The sequence below is a fragment of the Anthonomus grandis genome, chromosome 17 (genome assembly GCF_022605725.1).
Source record: "Anthonomus grandis grandis chromosome 17, icAntGran1.3, whole genome shotgun sequence".
Taxonomy (NCBI): Eukaryota; Metazoa; Arthropoda; class Insecta; order Coleoptera; family Curculionidae; genus Anthonomus; species Anthonomus grandis.
The window spans coordinates 2,902,481-2,923,139 of record NC_065562.1 but is presented as its reverse complement, the minus strand read 5'-3'; the positions used below and the strand labels follow the sequence as shown (position 1 = coordinate 2,923,139).

General features: G+C 31.8%; 1 protein-coding gene across 2 annotated transcripts in view; it reads right to left on the bottom strand.

Moving 5' to 3' along the window:
- Nucleotides 1–5,827: 5,827 nt before the first annotated feature.
- LOC126746100 (probable RNA methyltransferase CG11342) overlaps nt 5,828–20,659 on the bottom strand; it is a 57,647-nt gene continuing 42,815 nt past the window's right edge. For both annotated transcript variants that reach the window (XM_050454212.1, XM_050454211.1), the window contains exons 2-3: nt 16,123–16,330; nt 5,828–6,667 (exon numbers count right to left, since the gene is read on the bottom strand). In XM_050454212.1, the coding sequence (XP_050310169.1) occupies nt 6,137–6,667; nt 16,123–16,302 (711 nt within the window). In that variant the 5' untranslated portion in view covers nt 16,303–16,330 and the 3' untranslated portion in view covers nt 5,828–6,136. The remainder of the gene's footprint in view (nt 6,668–16,122; nt 16,331–20,659) is intronic.

The window sequence follows — 20,659 nt, the reverse complement described above, 5'->3', positions numbered from 1 at the left end:
GCAATTTGGCAATATCCGTGTCAAGTCCCTTTGATTGTCCTGCATCTTTCCTTTTTATTCTGCCTTTAAAGCACTACACTCATTTGTGAACTGAGGATCATTCCTTAGATTGTTATAGATATTTAGATAAATTTGTTTGGCGTCTGTACTTAAACAATTACGTTTTAAAACTGCTTGATTTTCCTCTGTAGCTTCTACTTCCCTTGCTTTTTTTTTGCTTTCTCAACACTAGAAAATGAACTACCAGAACTATGTAAGTCTAAATCACTGTCCAGATCACTCTTATTGTTTTCATCACAAATTTTATTGTCTTCTTGTACACCCACGGTCTCCATAAGCCCGCACAAACACTTTCCTCTTCATTTGCCAAATTTTCCCAGGGTCGAAACATTTTAAGGTCTTTAGGTATAATAACAAAACAAATCCACAAACACAAATAAAAAAAACACACTTCCTCATAGTAAAAACTGCAAAAAATTTAGATGAATACAGGCCAAATTCTAAATTCTTTACTTTTATAAACGTATAAAAAGCATAACCGGCAAAACACATCAAATAATAACCGCACATGACCCCCCTTCCAACTATTAAAGGTGATAGACCCATCCAACAACTATTTTAAAGGCGATAGACCCATCCTTAAAGATCTCTTTAAAAACACGTTGAAAGTAATATAAAAACAGCCCAAAAATTTATTTGGGTACGGCCCCGTAATTCTCAAAATCAGTGGGATAGAGACAGATACACAATTACTTGCACAGCCTAAAGAAGGAATCGCCAGAACGCAGGTGTTTTATCTTTGTTTAATAGACTGGCTAAAAAGAGGTGAGAAGTCTGTGAGTGCTGGAAGTGTTTAAAATATTTTGTAAGATGCTTGGATTTTAGTCCGCGGTCAATTTTTTTATATTATTTTCTTGTGATATTATTTTCTTTCTAAAAATTGATATTTTTGAAAGAAAAATAAAAAATAGTATAAAACATGGGGTTTTACGTATATTTAAAATGATTTCATAGATAAACAATATAAAATTTTGCCATTTAAACATGTATATCGTGCGACAATAAATATGATATAGGCGCACGGACTAGTTAGTGCGGCATCTGCGACACATCAAAGATTCTAATAGATCTCTAAACTGGACTTTAATAAGGTTTACACAAAGATCGACTTGCGGTAAAGCCTGTGCAGTAGGCTGAGTCTCGCTGGAATCTCTGTTTTCAGAATATTCTGAAACAACTGATTTTGGAACTTTATTGGGAATATTTCTTTCTCGAAGGGTCTTAAGTCAACGCGGTTCCTTCTATATTCACCTCCTTGCTCGGTTCAAACATAATAGTCATTATAATCACCTTTGGAAATGACTACCCCTGGTTTTCAATCACGAAGGCCTCTTTGAATTAATACCTTATCATTTGGCTGTAAATCAGGCAGTTTTTTAGCATGTTGGTCATAGTTCAGTTTCTGTTGCATCTGCTTGCATTCCATTTTTTTTCTAATATTCTTTGTACTAAATTTGGGTTTAGGTAGGCTGCGTGAAATTGGAAAGGTTGTTCTCAATTTTCTACCCATTAGAAGATCGCATGGAGCGGGCAAGTCTTGCTTAGGGGTAACATTATAGCTTAAAACAGCTAACAACGGATCTTGTTTTAAGGGCTTTTGTCAGAAGACCTTTAGCAGTTTGAATTGACCGTTCGACCATTCCATTACTTTAGGAGTGTTTGGGGCTAGATGTTTTAAGAATTGATGTCGTAGTTTAAGGCGAAATCACCAAATTCTGCGGAATTAAAAGGAGGACCATTGTCTGAAAATATCTCTTGAGGTATGTCATTTATCGCAAACACATTTTTTAAAGAAGATATGTCAAAGAAGATATTGGTCGCCGTCTTATTAGGTACCTTATTGACTATGACAAAATTGCTGAAATAGTTATAAGAAGAAAGTCGGTACCCTTATGACTCTTGAAATCTATACCCACTTTTTCCCAGGGTAATTTCGAAATTTTATGAGGTGTCAAAGGCTCTTTCTGGTTACTACGCAACTTAATACCATATCTTCTATAGCTGTAGTGATTCCGGGCCAGTATACGGTCTCCTGGGCAAGCTTTTTGCATGAAACAACTCCTTAGTGACTACGATGTAAGAATTCCAATATTTCAGGTCTAATGGCTAAGGGTATTAAAATTCGCTTCTTATATAAAAGAATATTTTTATGCAGATATATTTCGCTGCAAATATTCCAATATAACTTAAGCCCTGATGGTTTTAAATTGTCTTTATGTTCTGGCCAGCCTGAAATTGTATAATCAATTGTATAACAGTTTCTGCATAATAGGATCTTTAGAAATTGCATTTAGCAGTTTTTGTTCATTTTCTTTAGAAGTTGCAATGACAGAGTATACCTTTAGGTGATTCTCTAGATAATCAGTATTTATCGATTCGTTTACTGGATCTCTGCTAAGTGCATCAGGAACTTTTTTCCTGGCACATACTCCAGAGTAAATTGATATCTTAAGAGTCTAATTGCCAATCTTTGTAGCCGTGGAGTAAGATGATCAAGTAGCTTTTTAAGAAGGCCTAACAGAGACCTATGGTCGGTCTGAAGTAAAAACTTATTTCCATGAAGATAAAAATTGAATTTATCACATCTAAAAACTACAGCAAGCATCTCTTTCTCAATGTGATTGTACCTTTGTTGCGTCTCTGTTAAAGAAGCCGAGGCAAACTCAACGGGATGATTATCTTGCATTAATACAGCATCTAGACCATAAGGGACAGATAAAACAGTTTTCTTTAAAGGGTCAAAGAATGACAAATGATGACAAAGAATGACTGGTGCAGACGTTGCTAAGTTTTTTGAACGGTTGAATTTGTTTTTATTTTCTGATCACTGCGAATCGTTTTTTGTACTTAGGAGTTTCCTAAGTGGACCAGTTTCTTGTGAAAGATTAGGAATAAACTTTGCAACATATGTGGTCATTCCTAAATATCTTTGTAAGTCCTTTTTATTTTCCGGTGGTTTCATATTATTAATAGCTTGAGTTTTACTACTACCCGGAGAAACACCACTTTCATTTATAATATGACCGATAAATTTTACTGTTTTTTGACAAAATTTTAAGTCCACTTTTAGAAATTTTTGTTAATACATTGTAAAAAATGTATTAGAATTATTATGTTCTTCTAGCGAAGACCCAAAAACTAGAATATCATCAAAATAGTTTATCACGCTACTAATTCCTTCTAAAGTTTCATAAAGGAAACGTTGAAAAATTTCGGGAGCTGAAATAATGCCATAAGGTAAACGGGCATAAGTTCACCAAATAAAGAGTCAGTAGTGGGAATGTGAAAGTTCTCGCGTTTAATAAATGCATTTAAAGCCCTAGGATCCATACAGATCCTTATATCACCATTGGATTTTGGCGCTATAACAATAGGGTGAACCCAACTCGCTGGTTCAGTTACTGGTAATATGATTTTTTCACTTACCATCTGGTCCAGCTTTTGTTTTACCTTATTTTTTAATGCTAGGGGTATTTTTCAAAAAGCACACACTTTAGTTTGAAAGTAACTGGTTAAAGTTATTTTGTATGTTTTATTCACTTTGCCAATACCACTAAAAACACGATTATGTTTGTCAAGAATTTGTTTTAGGCTTCTCATATCAGGTATTTCATTCCGATAAGTAATTTCAGAAGTGCTATTTACAATGTTTAAGAGTTTTGCACCTTCTAAACCCAAAATCGAAAGGCAGATTGTCCACAACTTAACACATAAAACGAAAGCTCTTCTGATTTTTTATCAAAATCACAGAGAAGGTTAATTTTGCTTAACATAGCTATTCTGTGACCAGAGTATGAGAGCAAAATTGAAGAGCACTTTAAAATGTCACTAGTCTTTATATTTAACACTTGAAAGTCTTTGTAAGTCAAGATGTTAACTTGGCTTCCAGTGTAAATTTTTAAGCTTATTTTTAACTGGTCAATAACCACAGTTTCAAACCATTCCACAGCATTGACATTTTGGTTTATTACGGTTTAAACGATATTATCACTTTCTGAAGATACCGATTTTTCACTCTCAGAACTTGTGTCAGAAATGTCACTTTCTGCATCGACTCCATGTACTTGGTATTTTCTGTTACAGTACCTTTCTATAATGCCCTTTATGATGGCATTTTGAACATACTCGGTTATATGCAGGGCATTGGTTTTTTGCATGTCTTGAACCACAACTAGAACAGGTTTTTAATTTAAGATCTTTAGCAAAATTTGATGACTCAACCCTTCGCCCAGCTCTATCCTGAGACTGCTCAGCATACCCAGATGTTGAAGTTTTATGATATGTACCCTCAGCTTTTCCTGGCCCTTGCTTATGTTTCCTAAGTCTAACAGAGTGTACAGCTTGATCTTGTGCCTGGGAAATTTCTTTTTGAGTAGCAACACTAAGCTTCCATTGACCTACATATCTTTATTGCTTCAGAAAGCTTTAAATCAGTTTCTTCTAAGGTTCTTTCCTGTATTCTGCTATCCTTAATACCCAAAACCAATCTATCTCTGATTAATATGTCAGTTTCTTTAATTTCACATGTAGAAGCAATTTGCCTTAGAGTTGGTATAAACTGATCCGCAGTTTCTGTTGGCTGTTGATCCCTCTTAAAAAATTTAAAATGCTCATAAACAAGATTTTTAACAGGGTTACACTAAGCATCAAATTTATCAAAAATAGTTGTAAGTCTGGTTTTGTCCTTCGTCTCCGAATATTCAAAAGTATTATAAATTTGAAGTCCTTGATATCCAATTAAATTTAGAAGGGTTGCAATTTTAATATTGATTTATTTGATTTTCCACTAGCCAAAATGTAATTTTCAAACTTCTGTTTCCATAATTTCCAGTGTTACGCTAAGTCACCTGAGAAGTCAAGTTCACTGGGTGTTTTACTCTCAGATATTTTATCTATTATCCTGCTTTTCGTACAGCTATTTCCTGCACTTTGCAGTAACACAGCAAGTATAAGTAGTTAAAAATATTTTTATTTTTATTTTGCACACACAGAGGTCCTGGCTTAGCACAGATGTCCTAGCTCATTATTTTACACAGTTGTCCTATTAATGTCTTTATTATCATATATTAGAGCCCGATCAATAAGTTACACCGATTTTTGATATTTTTCCGGCTTTCCCCCAACATAAATTTTCAATGGCCAGTTCACGATAATCCGGCGACGTTGGCAACCCTGATTGATTTGTTCTCATCCGGCTTGCCGATTAAACAATAGAAACATTCCACAACTAGATACACTTTTACGCGCTGCCACCATGTAATATTTGGTACTTGATAGGTAGCGAGATTAAATGAGAAAGGCAGAGGATCTTCTCATATTTTATGAAAAAGAAAATGCTTCATATTTTATTAAAGAGGAATAGTATTATTTTACGCCTGTTAAAATAAGTGACAAATTTTTTAATTAAAAAGTTTTTTTTTTGCCATTTCTACATAACCATTTGGCATTATTGCATCAGAAATGTTGCAAGCAAACAAACTGCTCTTAGTTCTACGGCAATGCTAATTCTAGCCTTTCAGCCTGATCCACATGACCCAAATCGGGTCTGTTATTGGCTGATAGCAATCGCGTGGTCCCAACGTATCCGTAACTACGTATCAATGTGAATTCAGGCTCAATGTTCTAAGGCCTAATCCATTTCTCTTGCCGTTTGCCAAATTTTATGATTTTATTCAAGAATTGTGAGTTTGGTTAGTTCACTTTCCCAGTGCCATCTTTATATGGTCGTTTCTTCTTTGGGAGGCGATTTAGGAAAAAAATAATAATCTTTTGTCTTAAAAACATATATGTATATTGTCTAAATAACAAATGTATATTTTAAAATAAAAATATATATACACAACTGAGAATATATAAATAACGACACTAAACAAACAGGTTAAAATTTTACACAAATATTAAAATAGACTACATAGCAAAATAACTGTATTGCTATTTTTTACTTAAAAATTAAGGAAAAGGTGACCCTTTGGTTATCAATCAAAACCTTTATTTCGTTTCTACTTTAAAATGCGATATGACCAGTAAGGTTATGACAATCATCTAATTTAAAATAATTACGTCACATGAACAAATATCAGCTTTTCTTAAAAAACAACAATTTTCTTCCCCATTCCGTTCTTTCACTCTCCTCTACTTTTTTTAAATCACTATTTAGCAAAATAATACTTTCAATATCCGTCTCAATAGTTTCCCTAAATTGGAGCTCTTTAAACCTCGGAAATTCGTTTTTACTTAACTTATACCTTTTCACAGCGGTTTTGTAACATTTCCATGGCTGCGGTTCAATTACGAGCATGTTTGTTATACTTGAAACTCTTTTTAAAAATCTTTTTAAGCCTTCATCGCCATGATTCAAGTGTATCCACATGGTAATAGAAAAACAGAAAACAATGTCAAATTTTTCACGATTAAAAACTTCGAGCTCTTTTTGTACGAAATCCTTATCCTCTGTCATGATATCGAAACATTTAAAAGATACGTTATCTGAGGAGTTCTTTTCAGATGCTCTCTGAATTAAAATTGGGTCTATATCTATGCCCAATATGTTAACTTTTTCGCCATGCATCAAGTTTGAAAGGTATTCATAAAGTGACGCTGTCAGGTCCTGAAAAAAGATAATTTTGTATTTACTATGCAATTAAGTAGTGTATAATGTTTTCCACCTTCACCACAATTTGCAATAACGCTCTTATTGTTCTAAAAAAGAATTGCTTCTAACAGAGCGTTCTAAATAAAAAATACTACTCTTAAAACCCATACTATCCATTAAAACACAAAGTAGAAGAACAATACAAACATTGTGATGATAGACTTATATAAAGAGATTTTTTTTTATATAGCTTAATATAAATTATTTAATTTTCCATTTGCTGTATAGCAACGATAATTATTATATACAAATATAATAAATTACATACAAGTTTACAAATATATCAACAGTAGAGAAAACGACATAGAAACAAGCAACAACAAAGTGTGAGAGAATTCAAACAATCTAGTCCATAAATCACAAAATTACATACAATTACAAAGTCCTAAAGAGCACACAATTTTGGGTGAAACGAAAATAAGATAAGACTGTAAGAATATTATTACCAATTCATAAGGTTTTCAAGGAAGGTCAAATCAAATCAAATGAAAAAACCGTTTATTTAAATTAAATTCTTTCTCTTTACAGACAAATATATTATACTTACTTTAAAATAGACGTCAAAATTGTTTAACTAACCTAGAAAATACATCTACATAAGATAAACAGTTTTTTTTTCGGAAGCAAACAAGAAGTATGAAATTTCCCAAAGCCTAAGCTTGACTGGAAAAACTCTCTCCTGCTTATCAGCCTTAAATCTTCTACTTTCAAAACTGCAGTCTCTCTTCTTGTTAATAATTCAATTAAAAATAAATGAGATACTTAAAATAACGTTAAAAGGGGTCTTGGTGTTAATACTAAAATTACAAAAGAAAACAAGGTTAAAGATTACGAACAAGTACAAAGATTTTTAAATAAAAATAAAAATGTAAGACATTAAAAGGACATTTTGTACAATTTTAAAAAATAAAAAAAATTACAATTTGGTTTACTATGGTACTTATAACTATGTCACTTGTAATTAGCCAGTTAGATATTAAATTGACGAAAAACAAATAAAAACACAAAGTCACGGTCTCACAACATGACTTTGTGTTTTTATTTGTTTTTCGTCAATTTTGTATGTTGGTCTCTTAGAGAATAATGGATGAGATTTTTGGAGTTAGATATTAGCTTAAGAACATGTCCCAACCTATAAACTGCGCTTTTCGAATTGTGTCGATAGTTTTTACGATTTCCGCTAGAGGGCGTTAAGTGAAAAGCAAATTCTATGAATTTTCTCTTAAAATTTAAATGCAATGGTATAACTATTTTAATATCATCAAATGACAAATTAAATGACTAGTAATTTGGTAAAAAAATCACGTCGGTAGCGTTTTTAGAACCGGAAATATCAAAAATGCTGATTTTTTTCCTTTATGGGCGCCGTGATTTTTTAATAAAATAATAATTCATTAAAATAATTGTTTTAGTCTAACAACCTACCTATTATAGAAAATACATATTTATAATACGCATATTATTATGTTAACACGTCATTTAAAATCGAAAATAAAAAGTAGGCTTTGGAAATGACAGGAGGAAAACAAATGAATGAAATTATTACAATCTGTCATAATTACCAATAGACGTGTCAATTCTTATTTTACTTTAGCACCAGAACGTTGGCTAAAGAATTGAGTCTTTGCAGAACGACGGTGAGAAATATTTTAAAAGACCACAGGTAAATTAAAAAAGCTAAAAAAATAAATATTGAACTTTGAGATCCACGGCTTTTTTGGTTTGCTCATTGTTATTTTAAATGAGTTTTTACTTTAAGAGTGCGGTCCACCACGTGACAAAATCGGTTTCGAAGCGCGACAGTAGTTTCGTGGCCGGTGCAGTTTTCGCTGAAAGTAGCAACACTGGCTGCCATAATTACCCACTCCACCGTTCCCTTCTCCCTGATATATCGAATCTCGATTACCAGGGACGCAAGTCAACTGGTCTTACTTCTTGTTAGGTTTATTAACTACTTTTTATGTTATAAAGTCTTACATATGTACATACAGGGTGTTTCGGGAGGAAAAGGAAATATTTTGGGAACATGTTCAGAAGGTCAAAATAAGATAAATTAACTCATATGTTCTAATCCGATTCTCGACCGTTTCAGAAATAATCGGTTCTGAAGTTTATTTGTAAGATTGTTGGCCGTTTTGTTCAAACGTGGCATGAGGATTTTCATCTGACTACCGATGTTCATTGTGTCGGTTATTAATTCCATTGCGGGTAAAATAAGCTTCATCGCTAAATAAAATGTAATTATGTAGGTCTCGATTTTGTGGGATCCATTCACAAAATTGAACCCCTAAGCCAAAATCGCCTTCTTGAAGATGTTGAACCGGTTGAATATGGATAGGCTTAAAACCGTTTTTCCTAAGTGTCTTCCAAACGTCTACATGTGATGCTAATCGAAGTTCTTTTGTAATCCGGCTCGTACTAACACTCGGGTTCTCTTCAGCCATATCCAGAACATTTTCTTCATTTTCTACATTTAGTCCGCCTCTCGTTCAGAATTAATTCTTATGCTTGGAAACATTCCTGTTTCTTAAGCGTTTGCAAAAACTGTCTGAAAAACTTTTCGATTAGGAATTCTTCGATTTGGAAAACCACGTCGGTATTCATCAACAGCACGTAATGCGCTACCATTACAGAAACCATACACGAATAATACTCCCTATGGGTGAATGTGTGAAGCATTACGTAATGGAACCGTTTGCAACGAGGTTTCAGGCTAATCACGCGCAACTGGGATATACACTAAACTAGTTTCAAACCATTCCAAATATTGTGCTAGAACAAACCTAATGATTATATTGTATTATAATAATATGTTTGATTCTTCTGCTTTGTCTCTAAGTGGTATTCCTTTTGGATAAAGTGGATCAACTTCCGGTAAAAGGTAATGTTCATACAAATATTTTAGTTTGGGCAACATTTTAACTCTCCAAAATGCTTCATTACGAGGAATCTTCTAGAAAAACGACTATTAAAAATTATAAGGCATAGCTATAATGAATAATGGTGATGTTTCATATTTTAAAAATCATAATACATTTTTCAAAAAAGAAATACATTATGTAGTATGTAGTTAAAGTAAGAGTTAAAATTATACCTTTATCGCAATATTATTGATCTTATAACATTTTTTTGAAATGTCCTCAACGAAAGTTAAATTTTAATACTGTTAAAATTACGGATTATCGGTTGAATGAGAACTTATTAATACAATGATTTACCTTCTATACAATTAATCCAAGAGGGCTTTATACTACAAAGAAACAGAATTTTCTTTTTGTAACTTGCAACTGTCCCTGGATTTGATAGTAATAGTTGTGGTTCCTTTTTAGATGTAAGGAACCATTTTCAATGATAGCAAATGTAAGTTTTTTTCTCTAATTCCCATTTCAGTACTAATTTTTGAAATTACAAATGGGCATTTAATTTTAATAATTTGAACGGAGACTCGTACTTAGAGATAAACCATTAAATGTTAAGCAGAACATGTATTTTATGTAAGATATATGTTCGCGCATTTTTCTCGACAGGTACGCAATTATCTTGACGAATAATATCCCGAACGTTGGATTGCCGTGGAGGACCTTTGCTTTGGCCTGCGCGTGGTCCAGACTTAAACCCCATGGACTTCTGTATTTGGGGATATTTGAAATCAATTGTTTATGATAGTCCTATAATTAATAATCTAAATGAACTAAATGTAAAAATTGTAAAATCTGTAAATATGTTAAAAATAATGAGGATCTTCTTTTTAAAATACGGCAGATATAAGAATTAACAAAAGTCGTAATATTTTTTTAAAAATAATCTTAGGTATTAATTTTATTTTATTTAGGATTGCATTGCTAAAAATCTAGTAAATTTAAGTCATTCACATATTATGAAAACCTAAAAGTGCGATTATGTTCTAAAAAAGTAAAAACTAACGCGACGAACGCCCTCTACCAAAAACACGGAAACTGTATAAAACTCCAAGTCACCGGTCTCAAATAACTTTAAAATTGTATAATAAATAAAATCGGTTACATATTTCGCTCTTATTACGAGCATCTCTAGACCATACACTGGGACACCTTGTACATTTATTAATTACAAAAAAAAGCATTATATTTATAGTTTAGGTGAAGTTACTTGGACAAGTATAAAAACTAAAAACGTTTAGCACGCGGCGGTTTCTTTATAGGGCATTGGCGTGCATATAACGTGTTGTTCTCTGGCTTAATATATATAGTAAAAATTTAGTTAAAAGTTATTTTACAACCAACAAAAACATTTATCAAGTCACGCAAAAGTCGTGGTTAGATTTAATGAAATATACACAGTTTTTTTTTAATTATTAATTTTAATTATTTAATTATTTAATTTAATTTTATAAAAATTGTCAAAAAGTTGGGTGGTTTGTTGTTACATAGGTATAAAATAATGTCGTGGCCGTGCTGCAATAGAATATTGTTATACTTGCCTCCGCTGATATTTGTTTCGATAAGCCCAAAAATTTCCGCTGAACAATGAATTTTCATTGAAATGAAATTGAAAATGAAATTTTTGGGCTTATCGAAATCAAATATAAGTGAAGTTAACTATGTATTCATAATTTTGCACCCACATTTTTTTACGTCCAAAAATGCTTATCTATTTAGCATCACTATCCATCTCTTCAGAACTGGATTCGTCATTGGCATGAATTATAATTGGATTCATTCGCGGTATCTATTATATCTATTTAAATTATTGTATTTAAGACTTATTGAACTTACATTAAAGTAAATATAACAAAAGGTTTTGTTAAAAATTTAAATTCAAATATATTTTAAATATGTGAATAAGTCTATTTTCTTCTTCTTTTCAATATTTGAGCGTATGAGATAGTATTTTCTAAATTGATATTTAATATAAGTGACATAATACCCAAAATAAGTGACTCGTTAATTTTAATGTCAAAAATTTAATTTAACCTTGAATTTTTATCTTATAAAAACAGTACTGTATTTTTTTTGTTAAGCAAATATTAATGATATTTTTTAAAGTACATTATGTTTAAAAATTATAATTCAGGTTCAAAATATATTCAGGTCAAAAATGACACGTGTTAAAAAATTGATGCTCTCTTAAAATTTGATCGGTAAAGCGATCATAAACTAACAGATTATGAAATGCCTAAAAATACCTATTTACCACAACTATTCGATTCATTATCACTAGTATTAAAAGGCCGCAAAAATTTCATTTTTATTGTTCAAAAGTTGAGACGAAAGTAAATAAAAGAAAACATCAACAGTATATAACAAATAGAATAACAACAAGAACTACAGTATAATATAAACGCGAAACCGATTTTAGGGTGAGCCAAGTCTTCACCATGCTCATTTTAACACACTCACAAAATTCAAAATTGTTTTAATTATTACCATATACAGACCTACATATATTGGGACGGCAACTTAAGAAATGGTTGATTCTTCGCAACATTATTTCCACGTACAAAAGGGGTGATCCAATAGCGCCCCAACAAGAAATATAAATTTAAATATTTTTTAAACAAATTTTCAAATGGCACATTTTTAGGCTCAAAAATGCGAAACTTCGTCCTAAATTTAACCATCTTCGTAACTCTTATATTTACCGAGATCCCAATAGTGAGCTAGGAATTTGTAACACGTCGTATAATATATAATATCTAATAAAAAATTACGTTTATAAATAATGGAACACAATAAAAGTTAATATTTTGCTTATATTTGTTTAGTTAAAGAAAACTGTAAAATAAAAATAATGAAACGTATAAAATAATTGCATTTCCTATTTTTGAGCGCGCGACTGTGTTTCCTATTTCCGGCCGTTCATAATTCAATCCCAGCAGCATCGAGAGAATCTCGTATCTTCGTCTGTTTCACGTTATCCGCGCCGCACTTGCCTCTCTTTATCTGGCAAATGATGATTGTTGAACGGGCCGGGGGCCGTGGAAAGACTCGAATCGACCGCAAATATATACGGGAATCGATCACTAAATATCGTAATATATTTTGCAGTTTATTTTAATGCGTATATGTAGTATGTTGATTGTATTTTGTACATACTCAATTTTGGAGCTTGACCAAGTCACTTCACCTAAACTATACCAGACGTTTTTTGAAATACGTTTTTTACTTTTACGAAAAGTAGCTAAACCTAAATGTTTTTTATCCACAACGTTTCGTTTATTACTACCCATAACGAAAATTTTTAAACAACGACGAAAGTACACAATCACGAAAGTACAAAACATAATGCACTAATAAAATAAAGGAAAATAATAATTGCGAATATCACTTAGACTAAAATCAAGACTACTTAACACTACCCGTTTATCATAACCGTTTCGACCAATGAAAGCTGACCGGCAAATATTGCGCGTCCTAAGAAACAAGAACGGTGTTGCCAGATCTGCCTAAATATCCTATGGAGACCCAATTTTTAGCCAAAATTATTATTATTTTTTGGGTTAGGTTTTAAAAGAAACCAAAAATGTTTACAACATATATATTTCGTGTGTTATGTTTTATTAGATTTAAGGAACAGGGGATGGTCAATTTTACATTGTTTTAATAAAAAATAAAAATTTTCAACATTGTTTTTTTTGATTTTCAAAATTTTAAATAGCATCCAGTCTAGATAATCCAATAAACAATCCCTACACAAAATTTGAGCTTTCTAACTTTTTTTGTCTTGGTACAGGAGCTAACCCCGTTTTACGCAGGTAGACCTCCCTCTTAATGTCAAACTTTTATTTATAGAATGCATCCATATCATGTTGTGCTTGCTGCACCCGGCGCAAATACACTGAGATATCTCGTAAAGTTGTAGTAAACGCATACACCGAACGAAGTGCTTTTATTTTTAAAATCAAAATGGTTATGTTCATATAATACGGGAGCAAACTACAAAATTTAGTTACATTTCAAATAGGATTTTTTTTTGTTAAGGCTTATATTGGTCCTTGCTTTTTAGAATAATTATAATAATTATTATTTTTATAAAAATTGTTATTTGACAGTTTTGATACACGATAGAGGTGTAGATTAGTATACTTTTAATTTGTTTTGGAATGGAATTTTTGTGTTAGTTGTTTTATGATAATGGTAAATAATATTTGCCTTTAGTAAGGCACTAGCTGAGAAAAAGTCTGCTATTTGTGTGATGTTAATATGTTAACAATATACATATACATATGTACATAGGTAGGTATTTTTAAATTAAATTTTAGCTGGAAGGTTTATATGCAGGTATGTTTTGTATTGTCAAACATATACGTTTACCAAATAATTTTTTTGTAATGTTCTGGTAAGTTCTAAATCTATATTGTTATAGCGAATAACCTCTTTTTTAAAATTGTCCTGAATTACCTATATTTTATTTTAGTATCTGATGATGGCTGTTTACACAGCCGAAATGTATAATACATTTACCTAAGTGACCTACATGCATTTTTCTTGGAGATAAAGACTTCCCCTATTTGTAATCTTTAAATGGATGTTTATTCTTTATTATGAGAGAAATAAAATTGGATAAGCAATAAAATTTTCGGGCATTATCACAATGCCCGCTTATAATGCCCTAGGTGTGATAGCAGGTATTATTGCTACCATAACAAATTCCGTTTCTAAGGTATTATAAATCAATAATAGATAGGTAAAACAGGTAACGCTTTTGGCAAAACAACCCCTATACGCACAAAAAGTTGGCATTTTAGTGTTTTTTTTAAGTTTTTAGCACAACACAAATGAAAGAAAAAACAAAGTCACAGAGCACAGAGTTAAACTCCAAAACAAGGTAATGTGTAATACTACTTAACAAAAATAAAATAAAAAACGGCAAATTACAAAATATTGCAAATATACACACTAACGCTCGTACTAATACACTAATTATGACCCGATACCCTACGTGGGCGACGACAGTTGTACCCGTTAGAATGGGGGTAAATGGGAGGAGCCTGAACGAAAAACCGGTTCGGTAAAAAGGGCTAGCGTTCGCTTCTGTGAGATCGTTTATTCTGTGGTATGGTGCGGTGTTTTGGGAGGAAAAATTATTGGACCATTTATATTTCAAAGATTAAATGGGGCAGTCTATTTAAACTTTTTGAGTAATGAGTTACCACCTATTTTAGAGGAGGTTCCATTAGCCAGTCGCCGTGACATGTTTTTTCAACATTATGGGTGTCTTTGCAAGAGATGTAAGACAATTTTTAGATCTCACATATCCTGCTAGTTGGATTAGACGAGGAAGCGTATTTCCATGGCCTCCTAGATCACCAGACCTCACTGTGCTAGATTTTTATCTGTGGGGAAGACTAAAAGATCTAGTATTCGCACCTAGGCCTACTACGCCCGAAAATATGGTTGAAAGGATAAGAGAAGCAATCGAAAGTATTTCCGTAGCAGAAATTAAGACTGCTGTTATCTCAACCAGGCAGAGATTATTAGATTGTATCCAAAATGAAGGACAGCATTTGGAACATCTAGGTCACCATTAATTTGTATGTTTTGCTATTTTGGAAGTTTTAGTTAAGTTGTTATTTTAACTTTAAGTATTTTCCCGTTTCATTATTAAAGCTTACTTTTAATTTTTGGTTTTAAATAACGTGTTAATATATTAGTTAAATCATAATAGTAATATAATAAATTCGTTAAAGCTATTTAGGTTACTAAAATAATTAATATAATAGAAAATTAGCAAAAATAGACCAAGAAGACCGGCGCGCCGCTGGCCGTAATGGCGAAAAATGCAGCATTTCATGTTTTAGTCAATATTTCCGGTTCTAAAAACGCTATGGTCGTGATTTTTTTACCGAATTATTAATAATTTTATTTGTCATTTGACGATGTAAAAAGAGTTATACCATTGCATTTCAATTTTAAGAGAAAATTTATAGAATATGCTAACATTTCATTTAACGCCCTCTAGCGAAACTCGTAAAAACTATCGACACAATTCGAAAAGCGCAGTTTATAGGTTAGGACATGTTCTTTAAAATAAATTAACATTGGTTAAAATCGCTTAAGTCAAACCAGAAAAATTTCTAAATATAAAAAAAAAGTTTTGACTTCCCGCCATCACTTTATTTTAAAACATATAAAAAAAAATTACAACAAAAGACAAAGGTGATTAAGAAAGCGTTAAAATGCATATATTATAAATACCACTTATTTTGAAAAAATCGTAGAAATAACTAGTTTTCTATTTGGTCATGCCTGTGATGCCCTCTAGCGGCTGTGCCACAATCTCGAAAATAATTTCCAGCATTTTCTTTTAAGCACTTTTGTAAAAAAATTTTTTAGCGGAACGCTCTATCTCAATTAGCCGCTGAGATATAGCCGGTGAACATTCTTATTTGGCCACCCGGTACTTATTAATAAAGTTGATATGATACTTACACCAGAATTACATCCAACATCTAAGGCATAGAGACCATCACAATTTTGAAAATTCCAAATGTCTTTGGGCAACATTGAAATTCTTTTCTCAGGTGGATGAAATTGATAATAATTTATAAAATTTCCAAATTGCACGGCTCCTGGATTGCCTTTTTTAAAGTTAAGGTCTTGTTCTTCCATTTGGACTTTTCTTTGATATCTAGGCTACCTACAAAAAAAACGTTTGTACTAATACGAAAAAATGTAATAACAGAAGGTAGAAAACTCCATTTTATTATTTACTAATACATTTATATAAAGTATAATAATCTACATCTCAAAAGTCACAATATTCATTTGCAAGTATAGTGACCATAAATAAGAAGGAATTATAGCCGTAATTTATTCTATGGAAGCGAATGTCGAACAGAATAACATATTTTAAGTTAAATTTATTTATTTCAACGGCACAGCCAATTTACAGGAATATAATAAAATACATAATAATAACAATAATAATAAGTCCCAAAGAATATACCAATAATCAATAATATGAAAACGAACATAACTATAGCAAAAATAAAGAACAAAAAAAAGCAAAAAATACAAAAACCTAAAAAATAACCCTATAGACAATTTCATCACTTTAGTTTTTTAAGTCTTAATTTAAACGAATTAACAGACCTATCTACGAAGATTCAGTTCATTAAATGCTCTCATCATTCTGGTGATTGGAGAAAATAATCCGTAATTAGCAGGATAGAAAGGCAAACGAAACAGCAGGATACTGAGATCTATTATTGATATTGACACTTAATGGTACAGTTTTCAAAATATCAGAGCAATAACAAATTTCATTTAATATTTCATAAAATGTGAGTAAATCTGATCGGGTCCTCCTTGCTTAAAAACTATCGATGTTAAATATATCCTCTATTATTTTATAATTAATATGAAAATTCTCGTAAAAGTTAATATCAGCCTTAAAGGCGAGGGAAGGAAGAAATGCTTTTTGAACGGTTTCAATTGCTTCCACGAGGTTAGAAGAAAAAGGTTACCATACAGGTGAGGCATATTCAAGCCCAGAACGAACAATTAAATAGTAGAGCATCTTGAAACCAAAGACAGACAATTTACCAGAGTTACGCACAACAAAACCAAGGTAAGGCATACCCTTATACACAATATTATCATAATGAAGCACAAATGTCACTTTACTATATAATAACACACCCAAGTCTCTAACAGTAAAAGCAGATTTGAGAACCAAGCCATTTATTGTGTAATGATGCACAGTTAATCTTAGAGAACGACTAAAAGAAATGCTTAAGAATTTGTTAATATTAAGCTCCAAATCATTATTTACTGACTCTAAAAAAACACTATCGACATCAGCTTGTACAAGTTGCACATTAATTGCGGATTTTATCACCTGTACATTTTTAGATCGACTGCAAATAATAAAAATTCCGAGTGACGTATAACACAACAAAGGTCAGTAATAAATAGATTGAATAAAATAGACCCTGTGTGGGAACCCTGAAGTACGCCGAAAAAAACTTGAATTTCTTCAGAAATGATACGCACCATTTGAATACGATTCGACAAAAATCCATCCATTCGCCCACATCCATCGCACGCAACTTCTGAATGAGATGTCCATGGTAAACTCTGTCAAACGCCTTCAAGAAGTCACTATAAATACTGTCCATCTGACTATGGTTCTCAAAAGTATCCAAGAAGTACTGCTGACATGTAAGCAAATTAGTTACGGTAGATTTACCCTCAGAAAACCTGTGTTACTGATGTATAATTATGTTCCGACTATACCATGAGAGCTCTTTCTCTGGCAAAAAGGCTGTCAATAATTTTAGGTAGTTGGCAATGTCATTTCTATCCCCACTGTTCTATATCGGAGTCAAGAAACTTATTTTCTAGTAATCTACAAAACATCTTGAATCAAAGGAAAGGCAAAACAGATAATGTAGGAGTTTGGTTAAGGAATTTTTCAACTTAGTGAGGGAAATGTCAAATTTACTTCTTCAAGAAAGCTGCGCAGTTCGGTTATTTAATAAATTGAAACTAAACTCTTTTATAACTAAAATATTTAATATAGATATGCGCAAACAAGTGAATAGTAGAGAGTTAACAACCTATATCGGTAAAGTCACCCAGGAATATACCCCGACATTTTTAGGGAATATATTAGTAATGTTGTTAATATGTGCTCTGAAAAAGATGTATGACATATCGCGCATCTTTTGGACACATTGAATTTAATTTCCATTAAGAATATAATTATAAATGATTGTTTTTAAATTAATAAAATCGCATTACAGCACACTTGGCACACTCGTGTTGAGATGTAAAAAATTTGAAATGTATCAATTTCCTAGATCGTTTAATTGACGAAGTTTAATGCAGGCCTTAGAGACATAGTTTTGGAAAATAGTTTTAGATCATCAACGTTGCTATATCTTAAAAATTTTTATAAAGATATACATTGAAAAAGAGGGGACCTAGGTCAGATCCCTGCAGTACGGCTGCTAACACATCGATTAGATTTAGAAAGACTCTTTCTTTTTCCTTCAAATTAAACTACACGAGGAAGGACTTGAAGGTTTGTAATAAACCACAAAAAACCAGTACCTGCATCAAAATCTCATTATTCACGTGGTCAAACCTCTGGAAAAGTCTATAAAGATGACATCAATCTGGCAGCCTTTCTCCAAGGCGTTTGCTATGTAACTCGCCTAAAAAAGCTTTCTAAACTCAGTGGAAGGTTTAGTGGAAATCCATACGGATAATCTACTGTATATAGTAAAAGGTCACTCTGCTAAAGGTAGATCTGCGTATCACAGAAAAGGTTTTCAAAAAGCTTGGATATTTCGCTAATAATGGAGATAATAATTTGTCTGTAGTTCCGATGTCGGATCATTGCCTGATTTGTATATTGGCCTAATAGGGTTTATTTTCCAAGTGTCAAGGAAAACGCCAAGTTCAAGAGACGATATGAAAAGATTAAGAAGTGATTCAGATAGACCTTTGCAAAATTTTCTGAGTAGTAAAGGTGAAATATTATAAAGTCCTGATTGTTTACTGGCATCAAACCTTTTTATTCTTAGTTTAAGTGTAATGATGTCTAACTTATTGTTGTTCGTATTGTTTTAATACCACTTTGTCGTTACTCTATCGACTCGCTAAGAATAATTTAGACAACATTTTTTTAGAACAAAATATTGGAAAGAGATCAGTTTTCAAAAATTTATGTTTTTAAGTCGCTACGAAACTAACGTGGAAATATTTTTGTCTTTTTTTTCAGGAACATTATCTTCAATAATTTTATAAATTACATTATAGAATATAGATACCATATTGTCTAATGACTTATTAAAAGATGCCCTTCTAATAAGTATGACTCAAAATATCATTAAACACAATAAAATATTACGATTTAAAATCTAAATAAAATGTTAAAGAAGTAATCTATGTATATCTGGTTGTAGTGGAGTTGTCCAATCAGGAAAATGAAACGCACACAGTCTCTAACTTACATTACATACATACATTCTTTTAACATATTTTTTTGATTTTTTATTTTTTTAAATTTATTTTTAACCTTAGCCTACAGACATCAACTTATCCTGATGAGTGGCGTATCTGTAATTGGCCTCTATGACTGTTGATACTGTAATTCAATAAATAAATAAATAAACATAAAGATTTTCATCCTAAGGCGTTCTATTTTTTCTTTACTGACCCATTTTCTTTTAGTCTTGTAAAATGTCTTTATTAAAAAAAAGCAATATTAATCTTACAATATTACTTAATACTACATTGCCAAAGAAGGCGAAAATTAGCTTAAAGCTATTTTTCATCAGTGGTGGCTCGTGACAGTTCAGGGAGGTAGGGCCAAACCTTGATCTAATTTTATCATGACCGAACGAGTGATCGAAATTATTAAATTTTATTATCAAAATTATAACGCAATAAGTTTTCTATTTTTTTTGTAGATAAAAATATACATTTAAAAAAAAAACATAAAATTTGAAATTTAAGGAAATGGACTTACCAAAACTACGTGGAAATGTCAATACTTCAGGTCACAGGCAACATACAGTTTTCCATATTTACAGTAAGGTACACAAATAAGTAATTTTATTGTTTTTAATAACTCAAAAAAATAAGTAACTCAAAAAAAAGTATATAATATAATAGTCAATTAAACTGAATTGTTTTACTTAAAGTACGCGATATATAAAGTCCATTCTTCGTTCTTTTTTGTTAGCAAATTTGTCGATTACTTTATTATTAAAGTCCTTAATTGAATTAACAAATTGCTTCTCTGCGGATAACATACCTAGGGCACTGAGTCTTTCCTCTTTCATTGTGTTCCTAAGAAAAGTTTTAATTCTTTTTAACATTGAAAAACACCTTTCTGCTTCCGATGTCGTCATAGGCATGGTTGCCAGGGCACTTAATAATTGTATGGTCTCCTCAAAGGTACATTTTAAGCAGTCTTCGTTTAATAACACCAAGAGTGGCACAGCTCCAGATC